We start from the raw sequence: 13,636 nt of genomic DNA, 5'->3' as shown, positions 1-13,636 counted from the left end.
CTTCCTTTCTTGACTTCAACCTGAGTTCCGAATGGACATCGTGTGTCCGGCGTTGTCTTCCAGCACGTCCTCAGCGAGCCAAAGCGACAAACGCCGCGAGATGACCGCGACTCAGTCATTCGAAGGGCTGTGTGTAGTTACATGTATCTCCCGTATGCAAGTACTATCCGGGTGTAAATCGCGTGGCGTTGAACTCATGCTAGAGTTCCCGTGAGAGTCTTCGTTTGTTTTACCTTGCCAAATAACGCAAATGCCACCGCCATCGGGATGCTCCGTAGAGGAATCCCAGGTTTCCCAAAAATTCCATGTACTCCGGGGGGTCATGGTCATGGAAAAACAGACTTGCCCATAAGGATTCATACACGTACCCTTAAACTTATAACTTGGTGACTTGGGTCCGTCAGCAGTCAACAGTAATTTCGGCGCCACATATTCATCAGGGCGTGCTGCGTTGCCAAGGAAGCCTCTGGAAGCCCCTCGACATGTTCTGTCTTCTTGGCATGTATCCAATACGCGCGGAGAATTCGCTTGCTTCTCGGTCCACAAAGAAACCGTTCCAGTGCTGTATTAGTGTTCTGCGTGCAATGTTCGTGCGGTACTGTCAGACCTCGTGCACTACGCTCAGCATGAACCTAAACGTACAACAACGGACTCAATAATATCCGCGGCAAACTACCAATCTTACCAGGCCTGAATCCCGATATCCCGATAGACTGCGATGCGACCCTGTAGAGGACGGGCGCAGTTGTCGATTGTTCGCACTTATGTACGTATTCTCATGGTGTTCTAACGTCATTCTCATCGATCCCCACCAATATGATTCATAAACGCGTTCACTCCGCGAAGCCTCAGGGAGTTTTGATTCATTATGCAAACGCCCGATGGGCTCCACCTCCTCTGTACGCGAACGATCACAGAAGGTATGTAACACGATTGTGCCTTCGTTTTTTAATCGCCAACTAGAACCACGTGAGTGCAAGACCGTCATGACGACCCCTTTACGTGACGCTCCAACCTCCAGACTGTTACCTTGTACATAGTCCTTCAGGTACTGTTATTCACCCACCGTAGGGGAATGGCATGAAGTGGAGTGGAATATTTGCGTCAGAGAACACAAGGAAACCATTCCTGCTAGGAGTGACTGTCCGCCGCTCAAATTTCTACATTCTCTGCCTCGTGTCCATCTCGTATAACGGGTGTCATTCGCATCGCTGCAGCCTGGTTTTTATTTGACATCGTTCCCGTTGAAAACGCGATCTGTTCCCTAGTATGACATGAGGCCTGTGAGAATTGCCAGTACATTACTCGTAGCCACGGATTGGGAACGCATCACTACCGCTCGCAAGACCACAACCCAAAGTTCTGATGCTAGATGTGTCAGAATTAATAATGACGAATTTGTTCCGGAAGTGAAAGAAATTGGGTCTTTTCCGCTCGGTCGGCACCTGATTAGAAACCCTGGGCGCGCAGGTGTCTGCGTCAAAGAATGTATTCCCGATGAAGGTTATTCACCGACACGTATCATGAGTAAAAACTTGTGACATGACCTTGCCTAACTGCAAGAACGAAGACTGGCATGAACTAGGGCGATGAGGGTAAGATAACAGAGGGATCTGCTCCGAAGAATTCACCGCAAAACCCTGAAGCCTTGCAATGCCAGAGGTGTATTAATTAACGCCGACCAACATTGCCCGGCAGCATATCAGACCACGGTGATCCCATCAACAACACCTTTAATGTCTGGGATATTCCATCTACCGACCCACCACCGGCACAGGCCTTTGCGGACGCCAAGCTGTGTAGCGTCAATGCCGGCGATGGCTCTTGTGCCCAGCCACGGGCTCGTGGCTTCGATATCCCCCTTATAATCGCTGTGGTTCCCTTGGTCACTAGCGCCGCCGCCGTCCTCCCACAACAAACCAATACGGGATCCAGTGTCCAGGAAATTCTGGCATACCGGTAGTGCGGTATAGTTACCTGCGGCGACGTACACCCGAGCGCCAGACGTCTTCGCAAGGAGACACGAGAGCGAGTGGATGAGTGCATCGTGGGAGGAGTGAAAGTGCAGCAAGTCGGACATTATCACCACACCGTACCCAAGTGACCCGTCAGGGCCCTCAGACAGATGACTGTAAACAAGAAGGAAAAAAGAACGAAGGCACCAAGGGTGAGTACGTGCGTTGAGAGGGGGTGGTGGACACCTGACATAGAGGTATGGGACACTGACAGCAGTGAAGAGGCGTCCTTTCCCCATTCGTATCCTTCGCAATGCACGGCACACGGGGGGCGGAAATGTTGTACGTTACGTTCCACAGTCCTTCTGAGGTTTCCAAGAATGATATCATCCGGGTAGTCCGTCACCACTACCAGCTTAGGGGGTTCAGGCAGGGTAGCAGCGAGGAGTGAGGGAAGTGCGCATCCCGCGCCAAGTTCGATGACTGGAAAGTTGAAAGATTGCTAGTTTTTCTACATGTTGAGGTGAACCGTACGTCAATCAAAACTCACTAGATCGGCCTGCAACTTCGACCAAATTTCGTTCGATGCGCTCGGCGAGGAGGAGGGCCGGTGAGAACAGATGGTCTGCGAGCAACGTATTCGCCTTAACAAAATTCCGTCAGCATTGTACTCGGGAAGTCCTCAATTATTCTCGCGCGCACTAGAAGCGGAAGCATCTACGTACCTTTCCTTCCTGTGTATCCAGGAACACAAACAACGCGAAGTTAGTACGATTCGAGAAGGTGCCAAAAACTCGACGGAATCCTAACGGAAGTCACCGGCAGAAACCCGACTACAAACTCACCTTCGGCGCGACGGTTAGTACGAGGTCGCCGTACTGAATACACCCCGGGTCTTCTACTCGTTCTGTGCCGAGGATCTCGAGCGAGTCAAGCAGAATGTCTTCGACGTTTTCGATTGCATCGGCCATGCGGTCCTACTTGTATGTGCCGGTGTTGGCCCGAACACGGCAGTACTTAGTACGTGGTTTTCTTCAGTATCACGATAATCAGAGTGGCCAATGACTCAAGACGATAAGATTGAAGTTGGCGATCGATAATTTTCGATCTCCGCGCCTGACCCACACTGATCTGTGTGAATGTGTAGGTTGCGTAGGGGTCCGTAGTGGCATTTTCAGTGAAGGAATGGGAAGCAGTTCAATCGTTATCGGCAACACTAAGTGTGGTTGACAGACCCCTTGTGATCTTGATAAACTACAGGGCTCCACTTTGACTGCTTATTCTCGTTGGCTGCGGGCCTGCAGACTAGACGGTTGCAACATATTCATGCACCCGCTAGTAGTTGGAGGTCTTGCGACAACTCACCCCCAAGGACTGGTGCGGCCTTTCCTCCCTTCGCTCTCCCCCATACTTAGGCATACGACACAGACCACGCTGAAACATACTTTACAGTAAATTTAAGTACCTCGATGGCGGGTCGATACCTACGCAACCCACAGCCTGAGAAGGGTGCCACGTCTGGGCAATTACTTACGCCAACTGGAATTTGTCCAACACGAGATGGGAGACGTAGATAAGATATCTCTTGTTACGGAAGATTCCAGTATGGTTCCCAAGTGTCGATGGGAGGCCTGTCCAATAATTGTCGTTTCGGATCGATAGAAAAGCACAGGATCAACGAATTTCAGGTATTTTAGGTGCACGCTAACTGCCGAGCGCACGACCCCACAGCTGATTCAACAACGGGAACTTCCCGCTGTCATCCATACGGACCGTACCCTGGAAGATTGGATATCGCATCATCGGTCCCTTCTCCTGTGTAGATGCCTATTAGGTCGGCGATGTGGAGATAGCCGGATTAGAGTGAATTTGCACAACTGGGAGACAACGGAGCATCCGCGTGGCAGGTACTGAATTCCTACCCTAGGCTCCGTTCCCCAGCTACCCTTGTGTTCACTGTGACGACTGACAAGGTTGGAGACTCGGCTCACCTCGCCCCGCAAGTTCCTACACTGTTAGTCAGTATCAGGTCAGACACTATCGATGATCGCCGATGCGATAACAAAGTCATTCGAACAGCACCGTCCGCTATAGATGAGGCTAGGGACCCGAAGCCCAGTTCATTTCATGCTGATGCGCGGAGCGAGACTGAGGTACACACTAATCTGATAACGTTAGACTGTCGAGCAGCACCATCCTCATATCCCGATACAAATTCCCAGGCATCTACTTATTGAATATTCCTGCCATGACCAGCTGCGTCAAAAGCTAATAGTAGGGTAGAGAGTAAAAATGACAGTCCCGTGGGACGAAACAGCAATCTCACCTGTACGCGGCGGGTTAACTAAACCAACTAGCTGGCATCGTGAGCGTCCTGAGAGCTGACAATGGATCTGTTATCGCCATCACGTAATCGAAGGAGACGGTCCTGGGTATGTGTCGCGCGGGGAGGACAATGACCATTCACGGCAGAGAATGTAGCAGTTGCAGACGCAGTGGAGGCGAAGAAATTGCAAAAATAACAGTTCGTGATGGGAGGTGATGGAAGGAGAAATATCGGGTTCATATGATACGACTACAACGGTCGAATTTAGTCGAGCGAGTCGCTATGAAGAGCCGGTTTGTGTTCAGTGGAATGCCGCGGACTGCACGACGTCAGTGTCACCGAAACATCAGTTTCACATCCGTTAGGACACCACTCGCTCGAATGACAAACTACTAGAGGGCAAGGCTGCACCTTACCTAGACAGGAACTCGCCGGCACGACGCTCACGTTAAGGCCCGATGAGATACACTGATGGTTGATACCGTATGTTGAGATAAAGCGCAATAAAAAATCACATGCATGACAAGCAAGCGGGCCATAGATGTGGCGGGGAACAGAGATCTGGACCTCGAATGCCACCTAGTCGCCATAAAGTTCAAACTCCCAAGGAGTCGGACCTCCCGCACCGGGTGCAGAGCCACTAAGCCAGATTCTGCGCAATCGACACGTAGCGTAGATCTTGACGTACGTTAGATGGGCGTATGCCCCACCAGGCAAGGACTGTGGCGAGGGAATACTACTGGCATTCTCCGTGCTACCATCCTCATCAGAGGCATCTGTTCGCGACCGTTGATCACGGGAAACGGAGGCGAATTGAGGAATGAAACTCGGGAGATGTACAGTCACAGTCGACCATGCAGTCAAAGCGTTTGACGAGGAGGACGGAAATTTGAGAGGAAGATGGAGAACCGGAGCGAGATCATGATTGTAGTTGAGAGTCGGGTTTTTCTAAGGTAGAAAACAAAGTATCAGCCCACTTATCCCAGGAATAAAACAGGGAAGCTGTGGACAGGCACCGGAAGTCTGGTAACTGAAAGCAAAAGAAGAGGTTGACTACCTGAAAGGTGGAGCACCTTACGACTCCATGTTTGCCTGCCTTGTCTACTATGCCCACTTCGAACGACCACTCACGGCCAAGGTTGCGGACTTGAATTTGCAGCCACGCGTGTTTCAACCCAAGGCCCTTGTCGTCTGTCCGGAACGAGAAAGGCGAGGGACACTGAATGAAGGTTGTGCGCAATGTTGGTGATTGGATGTGCAAAACGGTCTGTCGGAGCTGCTTGCCTATACATGCCTCCGTGTCCTCATCATGGTAAGCCTTTGGTGGTGCGATCAGAGAGGCTCCAGATGGTGCACGAAGTGAAGTGCTGTCGTCCAAAAGGTGGACGAAGGAATCCGATGGCAAAGCAGTGTCCACTTGTACACCGAAGAGCGAAAGAGGCTGGCTTCCTGTAGACGAGAAGAGGGAAACGATGTTGGGTTGGACACTTCCAGAAAACATGCTTCCGGCGATGAACTAGGTCAGGCGTATCCAAGACAAAGAATCTGGCGTGTTGATGCTCGCAGAGTGGTGATGATGTGTGCGCGTCAAATACTGTACTACTAAGGATATGCTAGTGTTAAAGTGTGTCATTGGACTCTAGCAGGAGACTCTTCCCGTCTACCGGTAAATGTCCGAAATATACCATAGACACGGCGAGTTAACCTCCCTGAACAGCAGAGTTGCGTTTACGAATCGGGCAGGGGTGTCGCAGATGCGGAATCTCAATCACGACTGGGACGAGGATTCAATCTTCGGGATAATATCGTGCTTTTCAAGTAGAGCCTCCAATTCCCCGGACTGATGCACTATTGCAAAGGTTATTCGAGTGCCAGCAACTTGCAAAGGAATTAAACCTACTCGACAAAAGTATGTCACATCCACCCACAAACTGCCCATTAACGTACAGTTGCGGAATTGTCGGCCAGTCACTGAAATACCGAGTTTACTAAGAAAATCACAGCGTTCAGTATAGAGACTCACGAAAATTCCTTTATGCCGCCCCTGAGTTCTGGGTCTTCGAGGACGTTGTATGTTCGCAATTTCTTTGATGGTACTCTGTGCATATCCAAGACTTGAATGACCGCACGCGAGAAACCGCACTGAGGCATTTCCGCAGTGCCTTTCATGAATAATACGACGGGATGCTCATTCACTGCTGCATGGATTTTCGCGCGGGCCTCGTCTGACAGAAAACGTCGGAATGCTGGTGTTCTCCAACTAACGGAAAGCGCATTTCGAGATAGTGAGGAAACCTACTATACAATCAATAAAGCTAGACATGTGAAGGTCAGCATGCAAAACTTACAGAAGAACTCAGTACTGAGCAGAATCATGGTGGGCGGGAAGTGCGTTAGGCTGGGGACTGCAATTGCGCAAACCTCCGACACACGCGATGACTAATCCGCACAACTCCCGGAAGTTCGAAACGGAATGGAATGCTCCCATCGCACCAAAATGTGGTAATAGTACGTGGGGTACCTGGTAAAATATATAAGGTGCACACAATTGTGCATATCCTACTGGCTCCAGTGTCCCGGATCCCCAACATGTAATCACCCCGTCATGAGTCCTCGTCGGGGACTTCCTCTACACGTGCCGATCTACTCTCCGGACGTGAACTCCCAGCAGAATCATCTGCCGTTGCTTGCACATCACTGGCACCGTTTTGCGGTTCTGCTTTCTCGATACTCTTCTCCACCTGCCCCTTTCTTGCCTTTCCTTCTCCTCTCGCCCTTCTTCTTCGGTAGGTCCCATTCCCACAATGGAATAAATGATTCAATCTGGCAGCCACTCGTCGGCATTCCGAAAGGTACAACACAAAGAGCCACTCACAACGCCAACATCTGCAAACAGTTTGGGGAATATCCATATTCCAGGTGGCACGGCGATGATCGTGATGATGTAGAATATAAGTCGGATGATGGCTAAGCCAAAGAATGCGCCAATGAGACCTAGCGCCCCCATACTGAGGTACCAAACGCCAAGGCGCATGATAGGCGGCCACAGAGGGAACATTACGCCAGCAAGCATAATGGCCACCATCAATAATCCTCCGGCATAAGTGGTCCACTGTGAGCCATCGTAGAACCAGGCAAAATACGCGTCGTGCGAAAAGCTTTGTATGGGACTGACTGTAACCTGTTTCGGTGATCCCAGACGAGCCGACTTGTTCAGCGCGGTCTACACGAATGAAAAACATGTACTGCGAGATAGTTTGCAGGAATGCCTCCGCTTGCGCATCAGTAGTGATCTCTGGCACATTTTTGGCTTTGGCGTAAGCAGGTGACAGCAGAGCTTTCACGGCTGATTTGCCTACAGTGAACTCGTAAGAACCCGTGGTGCAAAATGGAAGAGTGGGTGCGTAGACACACCTTTGAAGTAGTCCACCCGCTTGCCATTGAGAGCGCCAACACGAGTCTTCATACCAGCCTGGTTGCTCCGGAGGAAAACGCACTATGTTGTGTATTTGAGCAGGCGCTTTTGCCTGTACCGACTCTGCATGTGGACATTATGAAGACTGGGAACTAGGTAACAACGGGAGAAGAGGGTGGATATAAGTTAAGTGTTCACATCGTCACGAAAAAGTTTCGCCTCATGGTTAGCTTACGTCAGCCATAAGTTGAGGTAACAGAGACTGCAAATTACATAAGCGACGAGCATGGAGATATAAAGTAACGGTATGCGCAATCTACAACGAATGCAAAGGTATGATAGCATTGGAATTGTGGTATAGGGAGCACCTTGTCAACGTGCACTGATGTCTAGAGGAAGGTACGACCGGATAGCTGCCTTCAGTCGTCCGAGGAGCTGTCGTTGCCTGTAAGGGTCCTGAGGTAAATGCAGGTCACCGGCTGCCAAAGCCAGCAGATACTTGAAGTCGGCGTGGGCAACCAAAGGAAGTTTGGATGCGAGCAATTTCTTTTGGCCATCAATGCGCGCTTTGAATTGTTTGGCGAAATCACTCGAAATAACCTCTGCGCGAGATACAACCTCAGAGGGAACACCAGCGAGACTGGCTACGTGTGTTCCGAACGATGACGATGCGACGCCTTCGACCAATTTGTAGAGGAAGACAAGCTTAAGAAACGTGGTTATCAGGGAAATCCACAACAACAAATCGAATGCAGTACCTCTTGTTTCTCATCATCAAGAAGCGTCGACATATGCATGTTCCTGATATCAGGGTGGTAGGCGAAGTCATCCGTAAGAGAGCCATAGTGAGTGGCAAAGAAAGCAAGAGGAAGGGTTCGGGTTGCTAATTCATGTAATACCGCCTGCAAGTAGTTATGGTCGCCATACGGCTGAACACGTTGTTAGGACTCACAGCAGCAATCGCCATCCCATCCTATATCGATATCGGGTCAGTTAGGATGAGCCTTACATAGTAAAAAACTAACGCACATATGTAGAGGTACCCCGGCCAAGTTCTGTTACAATTGTTAGTGTGATAAGCGCGACCTTCATTGACTTTACCATCTAAGATGACCAATGATCTGGGAGTAGCGTCACGGAGAATCTTGCAGCTGGACACGGTCATTAACCCACTGTTCACCTCTGGGAAGCTCGGAAGCTTACCATTCGTCCAACTCAACCTTAAACGTACTGGAGTTAGAAAACATATTGTCGTACGCTCCCATTCGAGTGAGGATTTTATCAATTGGACAGATGCTGTTCAGGTCAGCGGGGACACCTTGGATACTCAAGGTCACCTACCGTGCAGATCTTGCGGGAACGAGCATACCAAGCTGTGCCATGATCTGAGGCTCACGTCAGCTCGGAGGATCAAACGAACAACACGATGCTTACAACGCCAGCAGCTGTCATCCTCATTGCCTGCCAGACCAGGTTGAGAAACAGCTACTTAAATCACATCCCGGCTCACCGTCGATTTGCCACTGATAGCGTCACAAGAAGTTAGCCAAGGTTAAGATGATTGCGGATGAAACCCACCCCATGTTAGGGCCCTATATAACAATGTAAGTCCCAACTCAACCACATGGAGAACAACGCACCAGTAAGTAGAGCAATCCGACCAACGCCTCCTCCTAATTTGACATCATTTGGAATGAAGTTGTCCCTGAGGGCAGACAGTGTTGGATGTCGAAGCTCCTCAAACTCGACGAAAGCAGCCTCGCCCTCGACGAATTCGGGTCGGCAAGACGGTTCGCCAATAGCAACCGATGACTTTGCAAGCGAAAACAAGCAATCAAATTCCGCTAACACTCGTACGGCGCGAAGCCATACTCCACGATCTGCATCAAACTCGGCATACAGACGTCCTTTGAAATCTTTCACAGCGCCGTTGCGGTTTTCGCGTGCCTCTTTAAGACGCCGAATCATTGGCTGTAAGGACGGGACTACCCATCGTTTGGCGGTCTGGGAATGTTGGTTAGCAGGAAGGGCATGGAAGACATCACGCATCTTACTTTAGTAGCACTGTTCTTTACCCACTCATCGGGGATATTCTCCTGGTTAACCTTTGTTTGAATAAGGTATATTTCCTATACCGTGTCAGAGTCAAATGTATCATCCATGGAAGAAATAGGTACCTTGTTTCCACTCGCGCTATGCCACCAGGACAAGTTACACCTGCTCAGAAATGAATAAGTGGCGAAAAGTGGTGGTACGCTTCAGCGTACCCAAGGCTCTTCTCAAACTTTTTCAGCCGGGAATCAAGCGATTGCTCCAGTTCTGATATCTCCTGCATGACACCATCGTAAACTTTATCTTTGCCATCCACGGGAAGGAGTTCATCCGTGACTAATTTCCGTGAGTCACCAAGAAAAGTTCGATATGAACGGTCCTCACCCTTGTCGACAGTAAAGCGCGACTGGACATTGTTCAGGTGAGGTGAAAGATCTGGCGCTGACCTCAACAAATCTAAGATGGTTTTCGACTCAAATAACTCCGAATTCTCGGCGAAACTTGCAAGCCCATCGTTCAGTTTCCTAAAAGCCTATCCGATAGCAATGGAGTTCCCAAACTGGTAAGATGTCATAACATCGACTTACTGAAAGTACTTTGATGAAGTCCTTGACTCTACAATTCGTTGCATGAATACGAGAAACAATACGCTCCAAGTCAGGAAGGCCCTTGACCAAGTCCGTAAAGCGTGCCTCGAACGTTGGATGATCAATCAAATCTTTCACTGCATCAAGGCTACAACCAACGAGTCAACTAATATCCCAAGTGGAAAGAAACAAAATACCGGTTGTTGATATCAGCCACATCTCTGAGTGGAACACAAAGCCATATTCTGAACAGCCGTTTACCTTCGGGAGTCATCAAGCAGTGCGACATGGGGACAGCGAAGACACAAACCAAACGGTGTGATACATCTACTGAGGAGCTTGTGGAGAGTACCCTCATCTGTACCCTCGTTATTTTGCAATACCTAGCTCAGATTTTAGTCTTCCTAATTTCAACGAACCAGGTTCCACACACCTCAAGGTGAGCGAGCGTCTGGCCATCGAGGACGAGATTGCGCCCAGCCTTCATAGGATCGTACACGTTGAAGTTCTTCATCGTTAAGAGGTCTTTGTCAATGTTTAGCTGGCGAAGATACCTAACATGCTCGACTGTAAGAAGCATCTGGGGTACAGAACACCTTACCATGACATTGCCCCAAGGGCTTCTATAGCGGTCTTACATCCAGTCATGTCTCGGATACTCTGGGGCACAGAAGAACTCAATTCCGTCTCGGCGCACATTCCATCGTCCTCCGCGCCTTCTGAGAATATCTCGTTAAGTTCCTTGATGGTTTGTTCAAAAGTATATCCTTCCACGTCACGTAAGCTTGTCCACAGGCACGCAGAAGGAAGAATGGCTTTGAGTAACCGTGTAGTAGTAACAGATAAGTTGCCCTGCCAGGATTTACTATCACCAGTCGTCAGACTTCCGAGTATCGCATCTCACCTTGGTAAAAATGACCTCCTTTGGTCTCAGTTGCCTGAACAACGTGTCCAGTTTAGTCAAGCATACGTCGTCATCGAATGCACTTAAATCAAACTGGGATGTTGCGCTGTCCAAAACGCAAATACCGAAATTGCACCCTTGTAGACCGGACGAATCCTCTCGAATGGAGATACAATGACCTGCGTGCTCGTCCGTAAGGAGCTCTTCGTCCACCAATGTCCCGTTGGTGTAAACCTTGTTCAACTCCCTGGTACAGTCAGCAGCCACCTTTATGCTCTAACGTGGATATTACCTCCGTACAATCTTCTCTTTGCCCTTGTCTTCGACCTGACTGCCTTTGCTTCTGGCTAGGCGCATCTCGGCACCCAGTGCAGTCTCAGACTGGTCGACGCGACCGACTTTGTATCCTGCACAAACCTATGGGTGAATCTTACTTGCTGCCGGAACGAAAATCGCATACCCTTGCCGAGGAATTTGCTACATGAAGTCGGGGTCGTCAGATGTATACAAATGCAATATACATTCCGACTTACGCAGCCCAGAAGTTAAAAGAGGTCTCTGGCACGCCAACCTAGAAAACATTATGAAGATTTTCGAAACCGAAGACTCATCATACCATAGACATCTTCACTCTCTGCGTGAGCTTCAGATCAAATTCCCTGTGACCAATACGGGCATCTTCTTCGTACAACTAAGAACAATATCAGTTTCCGAAGGTAAACATATATGCAAATGTACCTCCAAGAATTTCCTGCATGGATAGAGATTCAGTCAGCAAACTGCTAAAATCGAGATTCAGCTTCCGTACCCTTTTTGGAAAAACAAGATCTGACAATCGGTGAGTAAAGCATAGATCAAAATTTAAAAACACATTTACGGTGTCAAAATGGTTTTGCTTAATCTTGTTGAACAGTTAGCTCGAGTTTCTTTTGCAGATGTTTGAAATTTGCTTAGACGTACCTCCCAGAACTGTCAACAAGGAATAAGTTAGCGCGCAAAATCAGTTAAGTGGGCAACGAACTTGTTTCTCAAAGGGTGTGAAGGAGGCCCAAACTTGCTTTGGAATATACAAAGTCCTTGGATCATAACCCGGCTCACCAGGACGGAGACCATCTTTCTGGTAAAGATTGGCACATTCTCAAATCTCGATTTAAGAAAAACAGGTCATACTTACATCCCTGGGATCCTGCAAGAAGGCAAATGGTTCTTCGGTAGCTTTCTTCTCTGTCTTCTGCTGCTGAGCGCGCTGCTCGGCAGCAGTAAGGAAGAGGGAGTGCCCTCCACTGGAGACACCTGCTATACCAGGCTGTTTTAGAGATCGTTTAGGCTGCGACTTTTTGGTCCTCTCGTCACCCTCGTAGTCCTCGCCATCGTCATCATCATGTGCTGAATGAGGGGTTGAAGTACTACGGGACGAGGCACGAGAAGACGAGCGATCTCGTGGGTCCTCATCAGAGTCGGATGGGACGATAAACTCGTCAGAATGGTATGCCTTTTTGGCTGCTAGTCAAAAATCATGAGATAATGTTTTTAAGATGATGATTGTGGAAAACCGACGGGCGTTACGAGGTGCTTGTTTGAACCTCGATAAACGGGACAAAAAAGTTGATGCAACATTGCATTCGTCGTCTGAGGGACTTGCTACACGGGGTTTCTTCGATCGACCTACGACGGGTTATTAAGAACCAAAAGAGACTATTTCGCAGTGCGCACACTGACCGCGACAAGGAGATGATTGTATATGGGTAGGAGTGCCAACCTCATCGTCGGACTCGAGGATAATGTTTTTCCGTTTCGTACGAGGCTGTCAAATGCACGCATATAGTTGAGAAGAGTGAGCATATAATACTGGCCTACCACAGATTTCCTCGCCGACAACGCCACCTCCTCATCAGAAAGCATGCTAACATCGACGGGATCACTAGTAGGGGGTGTTCCCTTGTCCCCGGCATCTGAAGACCCGTGACTTGGTGCGGCAGGAGAGGTAAGTACTTCGACATCGACAGGCGACTCTGAGAAGGGGGTTCGTCGAACTGGTGCCTTAGTGGGCTTCGCGCCATCGGCAGGCTTGGAGAAGAAGTTCATAAGACTCTTTTGCTTCATATTCTCACCAGACTTTTGTTTGACTGGCGCCTTTGGGGCCATGGTTGCGCTTGAAGCTTGAAGAGTCACCTCACGCGTCGCGTTGCGGGCGCGTAGTTATATGTTACGTAATTTCCGCTAAGAATTCCTGCTACATATAAAAATAGATAATTACATAAGTAAATGTTAAGGCCCAAATGTCATGATATTTACTTGGAGCGTTCAGTCGAGCTCCATTTTATAACCCAGTCCAGTCCCGACAGTCATTCTTTTGGTCTCCCCACACTCTCTTTCATACCCCCCAACAGGCCTGTC

General features: G+C 49.2%; 5 protein-coding genes across 5 annotated transcripts; all 5 read right to left on the bottom strand.

Moving 5' to 3' along the window:
• Positions 1-1,621: 1,621 nt before the first annotated feature.
• Positions 1,622-3,157, bottom strand: F5J12DRAFT_492512 (uncharacterized protein). Its single transcript, XM_051739689.1, has 5 exons — positions 2,801-3,157; positions 2,681-2,689; positions 2,506-2,599; positions 2,228-2,438; positions 1,622-2,129 (listed from the first exon to the last, which is right to left on the bottom strand). The coding sequence occupies exons 1-5, from the start codon at positions 2,924-2,926 to the stop codon at positions 1,703-1,705; spliced, it is 867 nt and encodes a 288-aa protein (XP_051602718.1). The 5' UTR covers positions 2,927-3,157; the 3' UTR covers positions 1,622-1,702.
• A 1,582-nt stretch (positions 3,158-4,739) lies between these two features.
• F5J12DRAFT_493013 (uncharacterized protein) lies at positions 4,740-5,938 on the bottom strand. The gene is made up of 2 exons (XM_051739690.1): positions 5,339-5,938; positions 4,740-5,229 (listed from the first exon to the last, which is right to left on the bottom strand). Exons 1-2 carry the CDS (start codon positions 5,780-5,782, stop codon positions 4,861-4,863), a joined length of 813 nt encoding a protein of 270 aa, XP_051602717.1. The 5' UTR covers positions 5,783-5,938; the 3' UTR covers positions 4,740-4,860.
• F5J12DRAFT_813908 (thioredoxin-like protein) lies at positions 5,859-7,224 on the bottom strand. The gene is made up of 5 exons (XM_051744965.1): positions 6,703-7,224; positions 6,630-6,643; positions 6,305-6,576; positions 6,182-6,252; positions 5,859-6,129 (listed from the first exon to the last, which is right to left on the bottom strand). Exons 1-5 carry the CDS (start codon positions 6,767-6,769, stop codon positions 6,050-6,052), a joined length of 504 nt encoding a protein of 167 aa, XP_051602716.1. The 5' UTR covers positions 6,770-7,224; the 3' UTR covers positions 5,859-6,049.
• On the bottom strand, positions 6,885-7,833 carry F5J12DRAFT_904250 (translocation protein; the record flags this gene model as incomplete). Its single annotated transcript, XM_051748502.1, has 6 exons — positions 6,885-6,978; positions 7,013-7,104; positions 7,157-7,462; positions 7,491-7,636; positions 7,696-7,777; positions 7,819-7,833. The coding sequence occupies 6 exons, from the start codon at positions 7,831-7,833 to the stop codon at positions 6,885-6,887; spliced, it is 735 nt and encodes a 244-aa protein (XP_051602715.1).
• Positions 7,834-7,914: 81 nt separating this feature from the next.
• On the bottom strand, positions 7,915-13,443 carry F5J12DRAFT_911395 (muts domain V-domain-containing protein). Its single transcript, XM_051749038.1, has 34 exons — positions 13,097-13,443; positions 12,959-13,043; positions 12,797-12,904; positions 12,414-12,742; positions 12,261-12,356; positions 12,200-12,208; positions 12,117-12,140; positions 12,048-12,067; positions 11,978-11,990; positions 11,856-11,930; positions 11,773-11,810; positions 11,700-11,716; positions 11,532-11,646; positions 11,240-11,486; positions 10,937-11,187; positions 10,769-10,889; positions 10,646-10,718; positions 10,533-10,596; positions 10,336-10,483; positions 10,133-10,280; positions 9,964-10,084; positions 9,874-9,913; positions 9,751-9,825; positions 9,362-9,700; positions 9,275-9,288; positions 9,207-9,219; positions 9,131-9,157; positions 9,038-9,081; positions 8,900-8,992; positions 8,798-8,847; positions 8,726-8,751; positions 8,649-8,669; positions 8,455-8,598; positions 7,915-8,401 (listed from the first exon to the last, which is right to left on the bottom strand). The coding sequence occupies exons 1-34, from the start codon at positions 13,382-13,384 to the stop codon at positions 8,069-8,071; spliced, it is 3,609 nt and encodes a 1,202-aa protein (XP_051602714.1). The 5' UTR covers positions 13,385-13,443; the 3' UTR covers positions 7,915-8,068.
• Positions 13,444-13,636: the final 193 nt, after the last annotated feature.

The sequence above is a fragment of the Pisolithus orientalis genome (genome assembly GCF_024613125.1).
Source record: "Pisolithus orientalis strain OTSU chromosome Unknown F5J12scaffold_6, whole genome shotgun sequence".
In the NCBI taxonomy this organism is placed as follows: domain Eukaryota; kingdom Fungi; phylum Basidiomycota; class Agaricomycetes; order Boletales; family Pisolithaceae; genus Pisolithus; species Pisolithus orientalis.
The sequence above is the reverse complement of the archived record's forward strand: the minus strand, read 5'-3'. Positions and strand labels throughout refer to the sequence as shown.